The 22211-nt window shown below is 41.2% G+C and overlaps 1 protein-coding gene across 1 annotated transcript; it reads right to left on the minus strand.

Moving 5' to 3' along the window:
• Positions 1-1143: 1143 nt before the first annotated feature.
• Positions 1144-19758, minus strand: KCNG1 (potassium voltage-gated channel modifier subfamily G member 1). Its single transcript, XM_007440291.3, has 3 exons — positions 19453-19758; positions 8706-9514; positions 1144-6179 (listed from the first exon to the last, which is right to left on the minus strand). The coding sequence occupies exons 2-3, from the start codon at positions 9462-9464 to the stop codon at positions 5409-5411; spliced, it is 1530 nt and encodes a 509-aa protein (XP_007440353.1). The 5' UTR covers positions 9465-9514; positions 19453-19758; the 3' UTR covers positions 1144-5408.
• Positions 19759-22211: the final 2453 nt, after the last annotated feature.

Genomic DNA, 22211 nt, shown 5'->3' on the forward strand with positions numbered 1-22211 from the left:
ACTATTAGAGGACTGACTGCAGGAAACATATAATGGCAACTGGAATGCAGCAAAGATGCAAAAATAACCAAATCCAGAAATGAGGGAGGGAGAGCTTGCAAGGCATGGTTTCCAGGATTCTCTCCATTTCCTAATAATCACCCCACTCAGAGTCACATGACCAGGAATTAGGATGAGCTCAGAATCGAGGAACTGACAGCATCTTGAGCCGCTGCTCAACTGCCTTTTCCATTGGGGAACCTGGATTTTTTTTTTTCCTCCACAGCCCATTTTTGAACACAATCTTTTTTTGGGGTGGCTCTTCCCACCACTCCAAATGCAGGTTTTGGAGAGTTAATCCGCTGACAGAGAGACAGTCCTGAGCCCCTTCACATAATTGCTTTCCAACATTCTGTTGTATTGGAGAGAAAAGGAAGAACAGCCTTTCTTAACATTATCCCAAACCCACTCCCCAAATACAAATATACAGACTGAATCTTGAAATAATAACTGGAAAAGTGGCAAGGACATTAAGTATTAGCCCTAAAACCCACCCAAATGACATACAGCAGAAATCAGCCTATTGCCTGCTCCTGATTTCAGAAATTGCTGGGCTTTTAGTTGCAAGGTCACCCATTGCCCTACTTTGCTCTCTTCCTTTGCCATGACCGTGACTTACCTACTATACCTAAATATGTGTGTGTGTACGTGCGTGCGCACGCGTGTGTGCATGCCTCAAAGTCAGTAGCAACTCCCGGTGACTGCCTGGACAAGTCCCTGCAGTTTTCTTGACAAGTTTTTTCAGAAGTGGTTTGCCATTGCCTTCTTCCTAGGGCTGGGAGAGAATGACTGGCCCACGGTCACCCAGTTGGTTTTGTGCCTAAGGTGGGACTAGAACTCACGGTCTTCCAGTTTCTAACCACTACACCAAACTGGGTGCCTCTATAATAATACCCAATAATACCTAATTGTACTTATATAAAAAAATCTAGGGCACTAGTACTCTCCAATTCCCAATTTACCTGCCTTTTCACCAATCCTTGTTACATCAGTTCATAATGTCACAGATGTACAAGCATGAACAGTGGTACTACGCAATCCAAGGGGAAAATGAGACATAAATACAAAGCAATGAATAAAAATGAAAATCAAATGTCCTTTTTATTAAATCAACTACAGCTTGAGTTGAAAATATGCACACTATTTGCGAGACACAAATACATACAAGTTAATAAAACAAAATAGTAATCTTTAATTGCCACTGATAAAGACTGATTTTTATGTGTTGTCACATATTCATGTTTCCATTTCACGCTTACCACACCTTACCAGGTGGCAATTCCAGGCATGCTGTTGTAGCTTCTAAAATAACATTGCTTTTTTCTAGATGATATCTTGCTTTTCTTATGTCTTTAAAAAACTGGGGACATTAAGCTGGAGAAATGCTTTCTTTTTTATAATCTTAATACAGAATAGTAGATTTTAAAAATCAAATACACTTAAGTCCTGGTTAGTGTTAATAGTATTTTTTTTTAAATCTCCACAGTTGGAAGTGGGATAATATGGGGCTTCAGTGCTAATATTATGATTTCTGAGTCAGATACACAGTATTAATTTAGTGTAAACCACAGCATGCCTTGCTTTGAAGTTCTGAAAATGGGAAAAAAAAGTAATTTATTATAGATTGATTAATAGTCATCTTTTAAACTTACAAGTAATTTAATTACAAGGTACAAGACCAAAACAAGCTAAATAATGTTGTAGAAGGTCCAATCCCCTGCACATTCGCTCACAAATATTTGTACAGGTAGTCCTCGACTTACAACCATTTGTCTAACAACTGTTCAAAGTTACAATGGCACTGAAAAAAGTGACTTACGACCGGTCCTCACACCTATGACCGTTGCAGTGTCCCTGCAGTCACATGATCAAAATTCGGGCACTTGGCAACCAGCATGTATTTATGACAGTTGCAGCATCCTAGGGTTATGTGATTGCCGTTTGGACCTTCCCAAGGGGCTTCTGACAAACAATGTCAATGGGGGAAGCCAGATTCGCTTAACAACCATGTGATTTGCTTAACGACCGCAGCAAAAAAGGTCCTAAAATTGGACACGACTCACTTAATGACCGCATTCTGGTCCCAATTGTGGGCATAAGTCAAGGACTACCTGTACTCTATTCAAGAAGACTTAACACCAAGTTAACATGAGCAGGACTGTAGCCTTATTTGTAGCTACTGCTACTGGTGCTCCATCTGTTGAGATAGCAGAGTGGAGATGGTAACCTCCTGCTAAACAGCATCATGCAAGATAAATTATGAACTCATTAGAATGCCCCAGCTGCCAAGGTCCTGGGTACATTCCTTCCGCTGAAGTTCTTTCCCCATTTTATTCCAACTTCCACAGTTCTAGTCCAGACTCTTGCCCTAAAGAGCAGGAGAAGTCTGCTTATTTGGCAGATTAAAATGGTATCCAGCATTGTGCAAAATGTGCCCTAATCCCAGTTCATTCTGGATTCCAACTTTTGTCTAATTAAATTTGTGATTCTATGTTTACCTGCTAGGAAGAAAGCCCCAAAGAGTTAATTTGGAATAAATAGGCAGATGACAGGCCTGCATGGTGTGCATCTGAAATACAACAGAATATGACAATTTCTTGCTGTTGTAAATAAACCAACTCACCAGGTTCTCATATGCATTGTAAATTAGTATTGTATATTCATATGTATCATCGTGGTATCTAGTTCCTCATCTTTCAGATTTGCATGCATCTCCATTTGAGGGCTTGATCTTCCATATAAATACCACGGAACTAAAACCATTGTAAAGAGTTCTATTATTTGCCCCACCTAATTGACAAATAATATAAACCATAATATAAACCAGCACTTTCTTTCCACAAAAGAAATCAAGTTCATCTGGGAAATGTGAAGAGTTTTGTCTGGACTGCACTTTTAGCAAAGAGAATATATATTTTCTAAATTAATATTTACTTTTCTCCTAAATTCCTGAATTCAAATCACCTTTCTTTCATATACTGTGCTACAGTTTGTCAGTGCATTCAAAAACAAATACGCTTACGTCTATATATGTATTTTAGAGAGAGAGAGACATATAAAATACATATGTTTAGGGAAAGTTGTATACAAAAATAAATGTGAATTATAGAACAGTTTTAAGAAGAAACAAGGGATATAAAAATTGGATGGATGGTTAATAAGCTGTTATTAGGGATTTTATTAATGGTCTTTGAATTTACAAAGCATTAAGAAACAGGAATTTTTTTGGAATTGTACATTGTAAGAGATCAATCATAGAAGACCAATGTTATTTCAGAGGAGAGGTCTGTCTGATCTTATTGTTCTTCTCACTACAGAATCTCTCGTAAAGTTCCCATCTTTGCCAAAACACAGTTTATTATCCATCCATGATAGTGCAACATCTTCAGTACGAAAGTTGCTGATTTAAAATATGGCAACATTTTAGATCTTTGTCAATCTGGGCAGTAATTGTTATCTGCCTAGGTTGACAAATGTGTACAAGACCATTGTGCCATGGTTTGTTTTTAATAATAATTTGTTAAATAAGTAATGATGGCTGTGTTCACATATAACACCAAAGCATAAACTATGGTTTATAAACCAAAATGACTGGCTCCATATACCACATTAAGCCACAATATTATTACTTTATGCATCATGCATAAACCCAGCCCTAGGGCATCACTATGCTATCTGAGCAGAAATAGTTTATTGAATGCAAGTCTGTATTGCAAAGGCACATGTGATGAAGTCATGTGGATTTTCTAACTGGAGCCATAGCCAGCTTTATTGGGGGGAGGGGGAATAGTCTTTTGCTTGTGGCCAAGTCATGCTACAGGTTCATCAAGCACATAGTTTAATTCAGGCCAAAAATGATGCCATCTCAGATTACTGAAAAACAAACCCACTTTATGCTGGTGTGCATTACTCCCAAATGAAAAAGCACGTTACCTGGGAAAGATGCTTAATTGCTTTTCAGTGTTCTATATGTGTTTTATTATGAAAGTTTTCATACTAGGAGAAGATGAAGCAGATAGCAGAAGGCATTACGTCTTATTCATAGGAGACCTACTGAGTTGCAAAGGAATCATCCTATATATGTATGCGTGTGTCTGTATGTATGTATATGAAATGCTTCTAGAAATTATTGAGATAATTTTTGCTCCTCTAAATGAGTTATCAGTGACAACCTAACACGTCTGGCAACTGAGCTAGACATAATATTTTCTTCTACCCAATGTTTTTTAAAAAACCCAACAACCATGAGACAATGGCTGAGAAAGTATAATATTTCAGTGCACACTTGCTTGTTTTGCAAATTCCTACTTTTCTTTTACTATGAACGCCAGGGGGAACAGGAGGAAACCATTTCTAGCTACTCCTGCTAGTCAGTATCCAAGAGACAGTGAATGAGAACTCTGTACTCATTCACAGGCTGATGAGCATGAAGGGCACTGAATGGTTTTGCCTTTAAAGGGCCCTAGTTCCAACCCATCCAAGGGGAAATTGTGCAAACAGAAAACTAAGCTTCAGTGGCAAACATGATAGAACTGGTTATATGAAATCTCCATGAAATACCTTGGAGGAAAGACAGGAGTCATCAGAAGAAAAAAACAGGTTGTCAACAATGAGCAAGTAAATACCTAATCAGGTGGCTGCTTAGAAACAAAGTTTTCTGCTGTTATTTAAATTATGCCTGAAAAAGAGAAACTCAGTAAAATGATTTGGATGATCTGTATCTGTTTAATGTGTTCTGCATTTGAAGCTAAGGATGTCAGCAACTGAAAGAGAGAGTGAGCTGGAGAGATTTCTCTGCACTCTGGAGCAAACACCAACATTTTATTTTTTTTAAAACAGAATTTATCTTCTCTGTGAGTGCAGCACAAACTGTTCACTCCATTACAAATGACACTTATACACCCAAGAATTCATTTGGATCTCTGAAAGGTTAAAGTTCACACGTCTTAACAGAAATGAACAACAAAACTCAATTAACCAAATGGCCAAACTCTTACATTCACCGTCGTTTTCTAAGGAAATGGCTCATTTCTTTATATTACAAATTGAATATTTGTAGCCTGCATGTAATTTTTCACTCTTCTCCTTCTGGCCAACAATACTTATTTTCTTTTTCCTTTTAAAATGGCTTTGTGATCTTATGAAAGAGTCTCTCCCTCTTTGTGGAGTCTACCCAAAAGCAATAATCTTATTTCAACTCCTAATAATAGTGTGAATATGCATAATGATTAAGTTCCCACTGTCATCATGGCTAAAAGCCCTTTGCATGTTATTTGTACAATATGTTTCCCAAGTGCCTCCAGGCGCAAATGCCAAGAGGAAATCCATTCCTGTTTGCTCAGCAACAGGCAGATGTGGAAACTTCCGTATCAGACATTGTCTCTGGTCTCTGAAGAGATAATCGGAAACATGTCACTCCCTTGTGAGGCGTTGCTTAACTGAGACTTGGTTTTCATTAAGAACTGTGCCCTCCTGTACATAATTCTCTCTTGCTCTTGCTTTAGCTCAAGGTATGAACGGGAGAATGTGTGGAAGATGGAAGTGACAGGAAAGGCCATGAGAAGGATGCCACTCAAGATGCTGCTCAGAGCCACCACCTGGCCTGGTATGCTTCTGGGTACCATGTCACCGTAGCCCACTGTTGTCATAGTGATGACTGCCCACCAATAGCAAGCAGGGATACTGGTGAACTCTTGAGAGTCTGCCATCTCATTTTCAATCACATACAGGAGGGGCGCAAAAAGTGCAATGGCTACGCAAAGGAACAGCAGCAACAGCCCAAATTCACGTGTGCACCTACGAGCAGTGAGTCCCAGTGTCTGCAGACCTAGCGAATGCCTGGCGAGCCGCATGACGTAGAGAATCCTCAAGGCACGGAGTATACGGAGCACCAGGCCTACCTTGTCCAGGTAGATGTTGCCAGAGCTTGGCTTTTTGTTACTGCTCACTGAAGCACTGTCTAGTAGTAAAGTGATATAATAGGGCAGGATGGCAACTATATCAATTAATGTCAGGGGGTGCCGCAGAAATACAAATTTGCTTGGTGCCTGGATGAACCTCAAGAGGAACTCCAAGGAAAACCATCCAACACAGACCGATTCCACAATGAAAATGTTGTAGCACATCTGAGAGCACTCGCCCTGGAGTAGGAGAGAAAGTTACAGCATATGAACATCAAGTCAGCTGGCAAATGTCACAGAAACAGTTCACAAAAAACAGAAAAATTATCCTGCTACTGCAAACCAAGGCATACTTAGGTCAGTGGCGTGACAATTAGTTCTCACACAGTCAGTGAAAAGCAACATGATAGCAAACTTGACTGTTGCAAAAACAAAGGACAGATGACAACCGTCCCTTCCCTCCCTCCAGCAAAACAGGGGACCAGGCAGCCCATAATATAGGGCAGGAATTACAAAAAGAGGTGTAAAAGGGTTTGAATATGGTTTCTATAGAGAGAGACTGCTCTTAAAACACGGCAGTTGCTAGAATCCTTTGGTTGAGGCTTCTTAACTTTTCTTCAATAAACATTACATATCAGTGAGCATGTCTGACAGATTTCATTCCTGTCTGTGTAATGAGACCTGGCAAGTAGTTCATTTTAACATAGTTACCAGAAAGAAAGATAAACCTGAATTTAAGATAATCTCCCTGCCAAAAGGCAGTTTAGAATAAAACAAAAATAAAACAAAAATAAAAACAAACTACCCCACCTCATTTACTTCCTTTAATGTATTCTCAACAAATGAATCTACAATGATTCTCCCATTTTAAAATAACATTGGGTGGAGGTGGAGAAACTAATCCGGTAATGCTGTACGGTATCTTTCCTGCAGGGTTTTTTCACATATGGAGAAGCCTAGCAGTCATGACGGACCCCCACATTCCTCTCTGAGTTTATCCAATTCAAACAAGTAGAATTGTTTGGGGTTTTTCTCCATTTACATTTTCCTGGTTCCCCCTAGAATGACTGTTTTTATCACTCAGAAAGTAGTTACAATCTAAGATCTTACTCTTTTCATGGACCACTTGAGCTATATCCTTTCAATAAAATTAACTACGGATTGCCTTATTCCTTACTGTAACTCAGCCACTCTATGTGTAATTAAAATAATTGTATATTTTCCCCTGCATATCCTTATCTCCATTCCCCCACTTCCAATTCCCATCTATGTTAGACTGAAAATTCCCTTGGAGACCTGTCATATTTGTTCCTTGTATAGTGCATAAACAACTGGGTCTAGCATCGACATCCAGCACCACAATCAGCAAAATCCATATTACATGCTGAATTGCAATGCAGTAGAAAGAAAGCATAATGTTTCTGTTACATAAATTACATTTCTATGGTACCATTCCTCTAAGAAGCTTAAGGCTGCATTGATGAGGTCATCCTTCATTTTACTTTCCCAGTAACTTTGTGACAGGTGAGGCTGAGAGAAAGTGACCAGCCCAAAGTCGCAATCCAACACTCTTTGGTTTTTCCAAAGCCTCTGTAATGCTAAAATATGTATTAATACTGATTATAAATCCCTTGAAGGATGCATGTTGGCTTAACTTTGGCCCTGGTCTTGTATTAAATGCTCCAAGACACCCCAGCCCTTCAACTGAAGATTTCCAGCATGCAACTGAACAGTGGTTAAGTATCTCTACTAGCAACCTACCTGAACCAAGGTGAGAGATGTGAAGTGAAAGTGGAAACCAAAACTCAATTCAAAACAAGTACGTGAATCTTTTGAACAGGGAAGTGGGGGAGGAAAGAAGAGTTGCACATACTTCTTTGTAGATCTGTCAACATGCAACTAAGAGATACAGCTATCCATTTTGCTGCTGTGAGCTCTTGCATCCCAGTTATTTGGCTGCTTGTGGGGTAAGATGGGAGAGGAAAATGAGGTGCTTCCAAGTGCACTGTTTTGGGGGAAAGAGGCAGCTGCAGGGGCACCTTTATCTCATCAGCCACAGAGCAGCAGTAGAGACTACTTATGCAAATTATGCAAGGAATATTACATGAGCCTAAAACAGTTTTTTTCCATTTAATACTAAAACTCAAGTACTTGCACAGAAAGTTCCCACAACCTTTCTTAATTTGACAACCTCCAGGATGCTTGAATCAGTGGAAACAAGAAGACATTCTGTTTGAGAATCCAGAAGACCTTCAAAAATGCCTGCGTGCCCTTCATATGCTTGTGCTGTTCTCTGCATCCCCTTATGCCAACACCATGGGGATTGCATGAGGCATGCTTCGCCAAAGAAAATGTGGCAAAGATCTGCATCTACAAGTCACTGGCTTCTCACTGACACCACTGGCTTCTTGGGATTTTTTCCTCCCCCCATAGCCAAGATCACTAGTCCCAGCTTTCTTCCCAGTTGCTGCGTGGGACAGCTTTTGCCATTCCATGGTGCACAGTGGCCAGTTGTATCTCTCTTCCCCCTCCCCCTCCCCCTCCCCAAAAATCACAGTGAGGGAAGAATGTGAGCCTTTCTACTGGTCAGCTGGAGAGACACCTGGAGAACTCAGTGGGAGCACAGAGCATACCAATAGGTCACTCACACAAAAAGCTGATCAAAAGGGTGAGCAACAATTTTATTCTCCTCAAGGAGAAGCTGAACAAGCACTCTGAAGAGGCTTGCTATCAGGTAACTCCCCCCCCCCAAAAAAGTCAACTTACTCGTTCCTCTTCTTCTCGTAACCCAGGCATGGTGCTGATAGACAGATTAACTGCTGTGACAGTCACAAAGAGGACTGATAAACAGGCAAACACTTTCCCAGGGATCCCTGACTGAGGCTTCTCCACCATGTCCTGTAACTTTTTCATGCACAGGCTGGCTTTTGCCTCTGCTGCTGCTTCAGACGGGTTTTCAGAGTCAACAAACTCATCCTCTGCTTCATTCATTTCTGCAAATTCCTCCATCTTCTGGAGGTATCTTCTCTTGCAGCACCACTCTAGGCTGTCCTCCTCAATGCCCCAGTAAAGCAGCTCTTCTTGGAAGGAAAGGGCACACATCTCCCTCAAGAGCCGTAGCTTCCCTGCCCGCAGAAAAGTCAAGATGGTCCTAAATGCTCCTGGGTTGCGATCAAAGAAGAACTCATTGCAAGTCACATCATAATCATCACAAATGTTGAGGATGTCGTCAAAATTGTTGCAAAATTTTAGCTGTCCCAAGCGAGTCATGGGGAATTCATCAAGAGTGGTCCAGGGAAGCAGGTATTTAAAGCCACCGACGTTAATGATGATATGGTGCTTCCGCTCTTCTGGGTGAACATTTTCATAGAGTTCTTTGCCGGGGTGAAGACGTTTGGCTCTTTGGTAGAAGACCCCTTTCAGAGTTTCTCTTTCAGCAAAGAAAGGGTGGTTGAAGGAGGCATCTGAAGCACAGCTTAGGGCACTGTAGTCATAGTCTGAATTTTCTCCCGGGAGAAGAGTCATCTTGATCACCAGCTTACTTCACATCACTTTAGGGCTCCAGATACAAATTTCTACAATGGAGGGGGGGGGGAAAACAGATTATCAGCTCATGTGTTTACCCCATACAATGCTGGGTATTGGGGGAGGTGGGGAGGAAACAGTGTGCACATACCAGGATTTGCATGATGGCACAAGAACCAAGAAATAAAAATTAAACAATGGAAAGTGGCCAAATATTGGGAAATTTCCACATCCTCCCTCCAGCTCTTGCAAAATGTTATTACTGTTGCTTACAAAAATCTTGAAAGACTTCATGTAAAAATCTAGAAACCTCATGAGATTCCACCCTTTTAAATTTTTTATTTGGGGTTCATGGATACTTTTGGGGAATATTATGGGGACTTTGGCACCACCACTGCAATCTTGCAGATCGTGGATGTACACATAGTATGAAGTGGAAAGAATTTGTGAGGGTACGAAGGTAAAATTACATAAAGGATTTGATATGAGAATGGATCTAAGGAAAAAGATGCCAGAAAAGTAGCAAATACATGCAGTAGTCAAATCTACATTCCTGGTGGAATATCTCTTATTAGAAGATATAATCTGGGGCTGTACATGCAGCACCAGCTAGAACAGCAGCTATGACACCAATAAATCTCATTTCTAGATTTAGAGCCCATGAGTGATCATATCATGAATGATGCCACTAATGCAGGCTGATGATATTACTCATTAATTCTTGCTAGGTTCTACTAGGGACCGTCTGGGTGGGAAGTCTCTTTACAGAACCCTTTCCCTCAATCATGCAGTCCCTTATGGTGAGATTTACTGTGCACTATACAATAATCAAAGTACTGTGTTATTTTCCATTCCACAAATTTCTGGGTGTGGAAACTGATTCGATGGTGGGCAAGCAGGGCAGAGTGCTATTAGTCCTAAAACAATAAATTGATCATGGTTCTGCATCAAGGTTGCCCAAATTCTGTGATCAATATACATCCTCCCATTTAAGTAAGTCTACATAATTGGAATTTTTTAAACAATGTTTTGCAAATCTTATTACGATGTGTAATTTGTTCTGCCTGTCATGAGGAAGGAGAGGAATATTGACTGAACCCTAAAAATCTCATTTAGTAATTCTTCTGACATCTTACCAAATGTTGCTTCCATAATTTAAAACACATCTCTGCCAGACTAGTTATTTTTTAAGTAATCAAAGATTATTAAAAAGATAAATTGTGTAGTAATTGCCACATTCCGTAGCTCTTCTATACAAATACAGAAATACAGGGCTATGAACATTAATTGGGAAATATAAAACATGGGACATGTTATTTGAAAGATATTTATTAATTTTTCAGATTTGCAGATTAGCCTTGGCCCTATCATCTCTTCAGGCTGGTGGCTATGCAAAACAGCAATTTTTCATGATGATCCATTTTGTTGGTAATCTCTTATGAAAGAAACATATGATTCTTATCTTCACTAGCTTCTAAATAAGCATTAGAAGTATTTTCTTCTCAAAAAAGTGAAACTTTTTCGCTTTTTTGTTAAAGCACTTTCTACGTTTTTTTTTCCTTTTCAGGGAGGGAGGGAGGGAGGGAGGGAAGGAAGGAAGGAAGGAAGGATCTTTTTCTCAAACTGTACTTTACTAGGAGTGTTTCTTGGATTTGAAACACCTTTTTTCTGTTTTCCACTGGACTGCTTTCTATGCAGCAAAATTGTATTCTTTAAAGTATATTTATAAGGCAGTGTGATCTATAACAGATAACAGGACCAAGCTGACCTGGGCTGATCCCCCAAAGTTAAGCAGGGTCAGTCCAAGTTGGAGCTGCAAGCTAACCTTGGAAGTTGAAAAAAAAAAAACATGCTGGAAGAAAGCAATGGCAAAAGCATTTCAGAACAACTATCAGTAAAACTGCATGGCTTCTGAACCCTAGGGCTGCACAAAGCTTTAAAAGGGTGATTCTCTTCAACAAAGATGTAATGGTATGTGGGAATGACCTGAGGAGACAAGAGGGAGAGCTGCAGACTGGACAACCGGTGTACAAAAGATATCTCAGACCACAGAAGGAGGGGTGGCGTAGGAAACATTTCAGAAGGGACCCTCCCTAGTTTTCCAGAGAGTCAAAGGAAAGGAGGGGAGAAATACTTTCAGTCTTGCAAGATTCTGTTAATGTAACCTCACAATAAAGATAGAGCAAGGACTCCCAGTTGTGCTTCATGCAGAGCTAACAAAAACTGTGAGTGAATCACTTCAGCAGAGCAGATTCATGAATCAAAAAGGGGATTTGCTTTGAAGCAATAAATTCTGGGAGCTCAGAAATGTTTTAGAGATTGCTGCTGCTTTGGAGATTCTTGCAGAGAATATACAGTGATGTAACTTCGGTCCTTTATATGGAGAACACTGGGGAGGGATTGAGGGATATGATGGGCTCTGTGATATTGACAGGAGCAGTCATCCCAAGAGTTTTATCATCTGTTCAAACCCTCTGCTTGTTAGAGCTCTTTGAAGGTAACAAAAAAGGCACTGGCTAGAAACCAGGATACCATGAGTTCTAGTCCTGCCTTAGGCATGAAGCCCGCAAGGTACTGGCAAGTCACTCCCGAAAAATGTTTCCAAGAAAACTACAGGGACTCATCCCTATAGGTACTAGAAGTCAGGACTGACTTGATGAACAACAAAGCTAACGTTACTTTTTCAACTCTTAATTATTTAATGTGGCCAGCCATAAACCTTAATTCTGCTTTTTATGTGCTCATACAATGTTATATTTCCATGCTGATCCTCTCAACACATGGAAGCTCAGTTCAGTCTCAGGCCTCTGGGGTGGACAATAAGTGAATGGATGTACTTACAGGGAATGGTCCAAATTTTTACTGCTCCAAAGAAAGGGATTGGATGGCAAGGCTATCAATGCTGCTTTCTCTGTGGCTTGTCTATAGCACTGCAGCTCATTCGGTGATCCTGCTTCTGCTACCCTCCTGATTTTGAATATTGCCAGCAAGTCCACAATCCAACACAACCAATTCCTACCTGAGAAGTCTTTTTTTGGAAAAGACCCTGATGCTGGGAAAGATTGAAGGCAAAAGGAGAAGAGGACGGCAGAGGATGAGATGGTTAGATAGCATCACTGAAGCAATGAGCATGAAACTGAGCAAACTCAGGGAGGCAGTGAAGGACAGGAAGGCCTGGCGCAATATGGTTCATGGGGTCACGAAGAGTCGGACACGACTTAACGACTAAACAACAACAAGTTTGCCTTGGACTTTGAAGAAGCAGGATAGATAAAGAACTGATGCTTCTGAATGTTGGTGTTGGAGAAGACTTCTGACAAAACAAATGATGGATCATTGAACAAATCAATTCAGAGTTCTCATTTGAGGCACACATGACCAAGCTCCAATTATCCTATTTTGGGCACAATAAGTTTAGAAGCTGTTGCCCCGTTCTTTCATCATTTCTGCCAACTTTCTCCTTAAAGGTGATGGGGCTGTATTTTAAAATGGCATTGTAATAAAACCCTTGAAAGTTTCCGAAATGAACTTGGCAGGGTTAAGTCTTTGGCAGGGTCTACCATCCTTGCTACTTTTATCTTCATCTGCCAAAAATGAAGCAGCTTCAGACATGTTGAAGTTTTCCCATTACAGCCTATGGAGCGATCTTTTTTTTCCACACTGAATCTTGAAGGTGAGTAAACTGAATCAGATTGATACTGAATCCCAAATCACAAACTTGAATGAAGCCACATTCTTGAAACACAAACTTCCAACCTGAATCAGACAAGGGTTGATTCACACAGGCCTCTCCTGCTCAATTTGAGGATATATTTACTATGAAGGTTAAAAAATACTGAAAGACAGCATATACATTTCTTAAATAAATACACTGAAACAGTAATATTCTCAAAAGCGCCAAAGACTTTTTTAAAAGACTGGAAGCCTTAAATTCTTTTTGCTGAAAGAAGGAAAGACTGAACTAATGACTTATGGATTTGGGGTTTAGAAAGGGTTAAAGAGGGAGGGGAAAAATAAGATGGCAATTACTCAATAGAAAGAAGGGCAGAAGTCTGTCTTTCTTTCTTTCTTTCTTTCTTTCTTTCTTTCTTTCTTTCTTTCTTTCTTTCTTTCTTTCTTTCTCTTTCTTCATTTCATTTCATTTCTTTTTTCTTATTTCCTATCTTTTTTCTTTTTCTTTCTTTTCATTTTTTCATATTTTTATTGTACTGTAAAATTCTAATAAAAACATTAACAAAGAAAAAAAAGAAACAGTAATATTCTCAGCAATTTATCAACATCATTTGGAAATGGTGCAGAATGACCAGGCAATCGAGCCTTCATATCAAGTACAATATATAGGCACTATTTGCCATCCATCTTACATTAGTTTAGGGGAGAGATCAGGAAAGTAAAGTCTGGGAAACCTGTATCGTACAAGTTGCTTCCAGTTCAGCTATGACCTTTCTCTTCTCTCAAAACCAGCAAGTGTTCTGTTTAAGTGCCATTTAAACTTAATGAATCAAGAACTCCTGGAGCGAGGCAGGTCAGCAAGAATGAAGGCATATATTTATGGCTAATGAATATTTGAAGATAGCACTGCATTGCTTCTTAACCTTACTATACTCCAACTTTTCTCTGATTTGGTCTCTAGCCCCCTCTTCAGCTTTGTCAACTTCTTGTGGTCAATTCTGTCAACATCCTTCTTATAAAGTGACTCTTAAACTGGATATAATCCTGTAGTGGACTGACCAATGCAGAATAGAGGTAGATGGGTATTTTGCAGTGGGGAGAGCAAGAGACAGGGTGATATGAGACACATATTTCTACTATGGCAGTAAGTAAATGGATGTTTTGGGGCAGACATCAGGCAAGAGTTCTAAAGTCTGCTGAAACTGCAGTGACAGGATGCATCTCCTGTGTGCAGAGTATCTATCTCTGAATTCAAATGTGTTGTGTGGACATATCTTTGGTGCATATATAGGAGAGGAGGGGGAGGGTGCATGTGTTCATTTTCTGCCCTTTTCTCTGTTCCTTCTGTTCATGATCCATAGCCTGCTTATAGCTCTTGAGGCAGTATTTTCCTCTCTGGATTATGCTGCCAAATTTCAACAATGCCGGTTGTTAGTAAAATTTGGAAGGCATTCACCATTTTAGCTGTTGCTTGGATGTAGCAAGTCTTTTGAGGAAAACATTTTATTTATTTTACTGCCCCCATTCAGGAATAGGAAAGGCTCTACTCTGCTGAGCTCAGCTCTCTGCTGACTTCACAGACATGTCCAATGTGCTTTTCTTGGCCTTCCAGATGTTCTACCTTCCAGATGTTCTACTTCCCAGTCTAGCCAATCACTCTGAGGTTTTCTGATGGCGTTCCACCCAGAACAAACCAAGTCCAAACCCAATTTGTTTTTTCAAAGACAGCCAGGATGGGTTAGATACAGAAGAAGGAATTGGCAAATCCATAATGCTGCCAAGAAAACTCAATGAATACATTCACTAGGAATTTAGCTCAAGGGCCCCATTTGATATTATTACTTCTCCCCTTTGACATTATTTGTGGTCACTGTCCTATCCAATGTGTCCTTCTTCTCCAGAAAACTACAATAAATCAGTTTTTGACAATGTCTTTTAGATACATAACAATATGTATTGACACATGATAGTGCACATGGCATACCTTATTCCTTCAAGAAAATGATGCAGGGTCCAGGAGCAATTGGACAGCTGAACCCGTTTTACTGCTTCCTATTCATTTTTAATTTCTCAAGGTACGCCATTCCTTCACTTTGAAGGAAGGAATGGCTTACAAAGGAGGTGGGGGCAAAAATCAGCCTTCTGCCTCCTTTCTTCTGAAGGCTCAGCTCTAATCTTGTGCAGGGGCAGAGTGATGATATAGGTGAACCAATCTTTTGGAGGATGGACATTTGCAAAAATAGGTTTATAAAGGGGAAATGCTAGCCAGTCATACAAAGGTTTCTGAAATACCAACCAGAAATAAGGGAGATTGGCAAACCATAGCCAGGTGTGTGTTGTCTGGAGTCCATATCCTGGATTAGCTTGGTTAATGTTAAGCCATATTTACTATGCTCCATTAATATGATGAATAACAGAATGTGAAACGGTCAATTTCTTTTACGCTAGTTGGTAGCACTCCTCCATATTTAACCAGCAGGACATATGTTTATGTGTGAAAGAGGATGGCTGGAGTTTCCCTTGACACCATCTGGAAGAAGAGTTTCCAGAATCTCTTTCCACATCTTACCATGACTGGCTTTTGCTTTTGTGAGGGAATGGACAAAGAGTTCTCCAGGGCATTGATATTCTGACCTCCATCCTCTAAGATTCCCATTCAAGTTGCATGGGAAGAACTGGCCATCCATTTGTGACAGACAGACACCTAAATTCAGCTTCCAATCCTTGCCACCTTGTTCAAGTGAAGGTTTCACTGTCTTTTCAAAGTTCACTGTGAATCCTGTCTGACAAAACAGGGCTTTGTGGAATGAAAAAGTATCTTTAGATAGGGAAAGATCTTTGCAATCTTAAGGAAAAGAAGGGTAACTTCTACGTAGGCTTGCAGATATGATGTGCTGAGCCTGGAGAGAGCTTTGTGAAAGCAGATAGACAATTTCATGTGCTATCCTGCAGAGAAATAAATAAGTGAAAACATGCTTCACATTCTACAGTCTCTGTCCAGCAGCTAGCAGAAGTTGTTTATAGAACAGTATGATGATATAGATTGACCAGGTTCACAAAATATATTTAAGACGTATCGGCTTTATTCACACTGCCTGATAGATTTGGTTACTTTCTTGGGGTCTTGGGTATTGGGAAATAATAGCCCTTTTGTTTGCCATGTGACTATATATTGTACGAGTCCAGAAAAATGCCTATTCAGTAACTCAGTTAAGGATCTGCAAACCCAGCTGTAAGGTATATTAGCTTTCTCTTAATCTGGCACCCTCTACCTGTGCTGGATCACAAACACAATTCTCTTTAGCCATGATATCCAGGAGACCACAACTACAGTCCAGCCCAGCTGGAGGACGCCAACTTGAGGAAAGTTGATGTCTAACAACTATTTGTGAGTTTGGGAAGAAAGTACTACCGAATGGCATTCATGTTCCATTCCATGCTGTAGCATCTTTCTGTCGGTATGTACACAAAAGAATGGGAAACATACAGGGACCCTATTAAAACCATAAAGCTGAAAAATATATAGGATACAATCCTTACACACTGAATTAAGAACAAACCCCGTTGAACAGAATTACTTATTTTTCAGGAAGTCTGCACAGAATTGGACAGCATATCTCCTAAGCAACTGAACTCATTCTGTGAAATAAAGGGAAAAAGCCCCACCATCACTGTATTCATAAAATCAAATTTAGGAAGCTGTATGAGTAGTCCTCTATCTGCAAGAATCAGGAAGACTTTGTCAAGCTAAATGGAACAGAGATATTTGCCCTCCTCAAATGAGGGAATAGAAGCAGCAACTTCAGTGTTAAAATGCCACTTTTGGTTCTCCCCCCCTCCACCTCTTTCAAATTTCCTCTGCAGCATTTCTGATTTCTGCAATGCATCTCTGATGTAATCAGTGATCCTGTGAAAAGAACTTGCTACCATTTTGTGGTGCAGGCAACTGCAGAGCAGTTTCTTGGATGAAAATGATAATGTGCTATAAAATGCTATAAACCATGAAAGTCTGAACAGACTTTTGAGAGCTGGAAAAGCTTAACTGCCATTTATTATTCCTCCCTATAGTAAAATGTGTTCAAGTCCCAATGTAATGAATGGCCTTTGCAAAAAGGCATTACCATGAGAAATTAAAGTACTTGTCGTTTTTATGGAAGAAATAGCTGCTGATAGCTGAAAGTTGTGATGGCCTTATGCAATGTCCACAGGCCAGAAGCTTTGGATATCAGTTGATGGAGAACAAGAGTGGAAGGGATTGAGTGGCTATTTGGAACAAAGTGCTAGATTAGACATTATCGCTGATCCAATAGCTCTTTGACCTGATGTACATTATAGCAATAAAACCCAGCAGAGCTCAAAATTTCAAAAGATTGATCTCCATTGCATAAACAAACATAGCACTTAACTAGCTTTCTCCAATGACTGTCCCTGTAGGGATAATGAGAAGTCAAGCCCAACACACAGAGAAAGCATCATGACATGAAGAGCAGCCTTAAAAACCAGCCAGAGAGATATACTATGTACCTGTCATTCAAAGCAGTTTCCAAATTCTCATTTGCCAGCTTTAAAACCCATACAGTAACCTCAAACTTCAGCTCTGCAGTTATAAAAGTGAGTTATGGAAGACGTAGCGAAAATGAGAGCGGTGGCATATCTGAGTTTTCACCAATATATGAGAATAATAATTTTGCTTAATTATCTAACTTGCAGCTATTAAATGGTCAAATTTTATCCCAAGCAGTCTGGGGAAACTAATCCATAAATTCAATACCAAGTCAATGTTTTAGCTTAGTCTGCTATTTAAAATGAAAACAAAAACGATAACAAACCCCAGACCCTAACTACTGAAAAGTTAACTCTTTCGTTCTAGAGCAGAGTTCTGCAAACAAAACCAAGCTATTCACAATTAACTCTAGCTACCGAGTTGCACTTGCTGAGAGAAGATGAAGTGGGGATAAAGAAGCAGTCCATAATATTCTCAATAAACAGGTTTCAGATACATTACAACCATGGTGAAATCAAGGACATTGCAACAGAAAATGCTGCAAAGGACAAGCAACGGAAATGCATTTGTGATGTGACGAAGTCGGTGAACAAAAACTCTCAATCAGGATAAATGAAAGTAATAATGAATGTATTTCCTTCTCAGAACTGCTAATCAGGGGGTATCAAGCTGAAAACCAGCTTTTTCCTATTCCACAGTTCAAACTGAGAGAAAGTGCACTCAAGTTAAAGAAAAAGCAGGGGGGTGGAGAGAGAAAAAAGTAGGGGTAAAGCCATGACAACTGTCCGGAATGAACTGCAGCTCGAAAAGCAAGTAAATTCTGTTATTTGAACATACTTTAGCCCCTCAACCAAAACAAAGCAAGTAGCTTTGATTTACTGGGAGAGCCGGGGTCCCACGAAAGTGACTTTCCACATATAGAATCCAAGACCGCTAAAATACTGCTCCATGCAACCAAACCCTCTCATGTTCTACTAGTCAGCTCAAACAACCATGTTGCAATTGTGGGATTCTACATTGGGATAACTGCTATGTCACGGGAGAACGTGAAAAAGAGAAGGGGCCGTGCCAAATAAAAGCTACAGTCCCAGGCACCTCACTTGGAAGTGAGAGTGACTGAAATCTGGGGTCAGCAGAGTGAGATCTTTTTTCCTGAAAAGCACGGATAGAATGAGGAAGGGAGAAAGGCACTTAAAAATGAAACTTCCCCAAAGTGCGACTGCAAAAAGATAACTGGACGGTTATGGAAATAACAGGAATACACACAACAGATACACACACACACCTATACGCAGAAGAGCTCCTCCAGCTTCCAGACTCAAATTAAGTACAAATGGTGCACCGAGCAAAGAAACGATTGCAGCAACTGCACACTCTATCCGCGTGAATCCGGATTAATACAAGACCCTTTCCTTTCAGCTCCGGGTTCCAAAATGGATGAAAACTCGACATTCCTGAAACTGTAAACTTGCGTTTACGAAGCCAAGTTGCGGAAGACGGGGGGGGGGGGGGGGAGAAGGAAGAGGGAAGCCCCGCGCGCATCAGCCCTTCAGTCTCCCCGCTCTCCGGGACCAGAGAAGGAAGCTGCTATGGCATATCTGCGTTCAGTCGTCGGAGCCGCCTAATTTCTTTCATCCTCGAATTGACGAGGCGGCAAAAACGGGGCGTCTTGTTTCGGGGCACTGCAGAAAGTTTCGCCAGCAACTTGGCCGGCTAGTTCGGCTGAGCAGGTGGTACAGGATCGCCTCTGGAAGAGAAGGGAGCAGAGGACGAGGAAGCAAAAGAAGAGAGGAACAGACCAAGCACACTTACTTGCCGCGGTAGCAGCAGCTCCGGTTCTCCGGACTGGGAGCAGCAGGTGAGGAAAAGAGCCGGGGAGCGAGCGAGCGAACGAGCGCGCGCGCGCCCGGCAGAGGCACCGCGCCCGAAAGCGCAGAAGTGGGTCGCGGCGGCGGGGCTCCGCCCGCGGGACCTCTTTTGCTGCTGCCCTGGGCGCCGAGAGCGCGCGCTCATGGCAACGGAGGCTCGGGCGCCCGGGGAAGACCGGAGCTCGCGAGGGGGCCTGGGCGCCGCTCCCGCGCCCGACAGGCGAGGCAGGCGGAGCGGCCGTCGAAGGAAGGAGGACGCGCCCCGCGCGCGCAGCAGCCGCGGGCAGAACCCTCCCCGCTCGCACGTGCCGTGCAACAGGCTCTCAGACGCACCGCCTGCAACAAGTCCTCCGACAACCCACGCACCCCCCGCCGCCCCTCAAAGGCCACGTACACTTTTCTTGGCATATCGCTTGGAATTGAGAGCCGGCGCCAGCCTCTTTCATCCAGTCGTTTCCAAGGGGAGCACGAACGCAGCATCACGTAACAAGTGATCGTGCAACAGACGTGAGCATACCGCGGCAGCAAAGGTTCAAAAACAGCTCTCGCGGAGAAGGGGCTTGCAACTTCCTCGATCTGAACATGTCTTTTCCGTGACTTTTCCGCGTTTTTACTCCGCTGGCCCTGTGCTCCCTGCAGTTATGCTTACGCAAATGCGCCCATCAATCCATACGATGGTGGGATGACGTGCTTCTGTCACTGGTTTTGTGCTTAATTTATAAATTTTCCGATAGGGAGTCTAAACTCCATTAACTAGAAGATGACAGTGCAGTAAACACTGAATTTGTCAAGGACAATGGACAATCTGCACGTGGGGGAACAGCTGTGGTAGCAGATGAGCGGCTTTTCCTATGCATCAGGAACCAGTGTGGGAAATTTAGGCAGTGGTACGTGTGAAAGATGCTCAAAATCATCAGTGCCCTTTCTGAGAATGCAGGCTTATTCCACAAACACCTCTGCTTGTCTCATATTAGTGGAAGGAAGTTATGCAGAACCCCACAACACTCCAGTTAGGATTTTATTGGTTCTGAAAATACAACAGAGAATGTGAAAGGAGACCATTCATGGTTCACTCAGCTTGTTGTCTTTTGCACAGTTAGACACACATAGGAAGTCAGCATCTGCGTACTGGCTCATGCTGTTCGGCCATCTCATTTACCCTTCCCCAAGCTGATGCCTCTCAGAGGTGCTGAACTTCAACTCCCAGAATTCCCAAGCATCATGGCGAAGCTTTTCGCTCATCTGAGTGGAATGTCCAACTGGTACCTTTGCAGCCTCTTCTGGAAAGGCTAGGGATTACATTTTGCATGATTAGGGTTGGCAAACCAGGGAAAGTAGAAGAAGAAGGAGAAGTGGATAAAGTGGATGGGCAGATTAGTAGAATGCCCTTGGAAGAGCTATGAGTTGTTGGGATCAGATTAAGATGGCATTTGTTCCTGAGTCGCCAAAAAATGAACCTCACTCAGGGACAACTACCTACGTCCCAAATCCTATTGCCCGTAGAACATACTTTCAGTCATGAGAGTTAGTTGGACATGTTCCAAGAAGCTAGTATGATTTTCCTCCTGCAGGTGTTTGATGTTGTTATTAATTATTGATCACTTTATTTTGACTATTGTGTTGCTTTCTATGTCAGCTGTTACATGGTTTCATTTTATATAATAGGGCTTAACTGATTTGAACACTGCATCTTAAATGTTTTCTTTATGCTGTTTCTCAAAGGAAGACACATTTGCACTCAGAATCTTTTCTTACAGATGGATAGTCTTTCAGTACACAGGAACACTAGGTGTCGCTGCATCGCTGCGAGCTGGATCTGGAGGGCTGGGGAGGGGGTCTTGTGCTCTTGAATCTTCACAAATTTGTCTGAACAGCAGGCTTCCAGCACATATGCTTCTTACTGTACCCCTTCTACTATTAATAATCTGACCCTTTATTTGAAAAAGCATTGTAATTTGCTTTCCACTCATGTTGAGACAATTTAGAACTATATTTTTAAAGCAAAAATAACTTTGATAAATGACCACAATTAAGTATTCTCCAACAGAACTTGTTCATACTATTAGAACTGAAAGAGAATTCACTTCCCTACCAGTTCAAAAAATGGGAAATCAACCAGAATTAAGATTCTTCAATTAAAATAGCACTGAAGCTTTGGAAATTACAGTATTTCTTTTATTTTCCAAAAATCAATAAATGTCAGAGAATGGCATGATGTTGATCATCATCATCAACATTGATTGTTAAATTTGATTTGCTATTGTGGTTTTGGTCCAGAGTCAACAAAATGATTAACTGATTTCAGGTCCTAGTCTGGACATAAAGCAAGGCATTCTTTTTTTGGGGGGGGGGGGGGATGGGATTGTGTTCCTGCACAGGTTTTGGTGATGCAACACAAGGAGTTGCCTTGTATCTGGTTAAACTATTGATACAGCTGGCCCAATATTGTCTGTCTTGATTTAACTTGGATTAAATCATGACATTGGCCATGTCCATCTCCTGTTTTTTGATTCTTTTAATTGTTGATCTCTGGGATTTGATTTAGTGCTTTCAGGAGGTTCTACCACCATCAGGCTCCCAATTCAAGTGGATGACACCATTCATCATCATGTTGTCAAAGAGCCATCAACAGTTAACATTTTATATTAAACAAACTAGAACATCTTCTAGGAGGAAGAACTAAGCTGGAGGTACATAACCTAA

This window comes from Python bivittatus, unplaced genomic scaffold, assembly GCF_059951505.1.
Source record: "Python bivittatus isolate LINGU-HERP-01145 unplaced genomic scaffold, Pbiv_v1 ctg000700_np1212, whole genome shotgun sequence".
NCBI lineage: Eukaryota > Metazoa > Chordata > Lepidosauria > Squamata > Pythonidae > Python > Python bivittatus.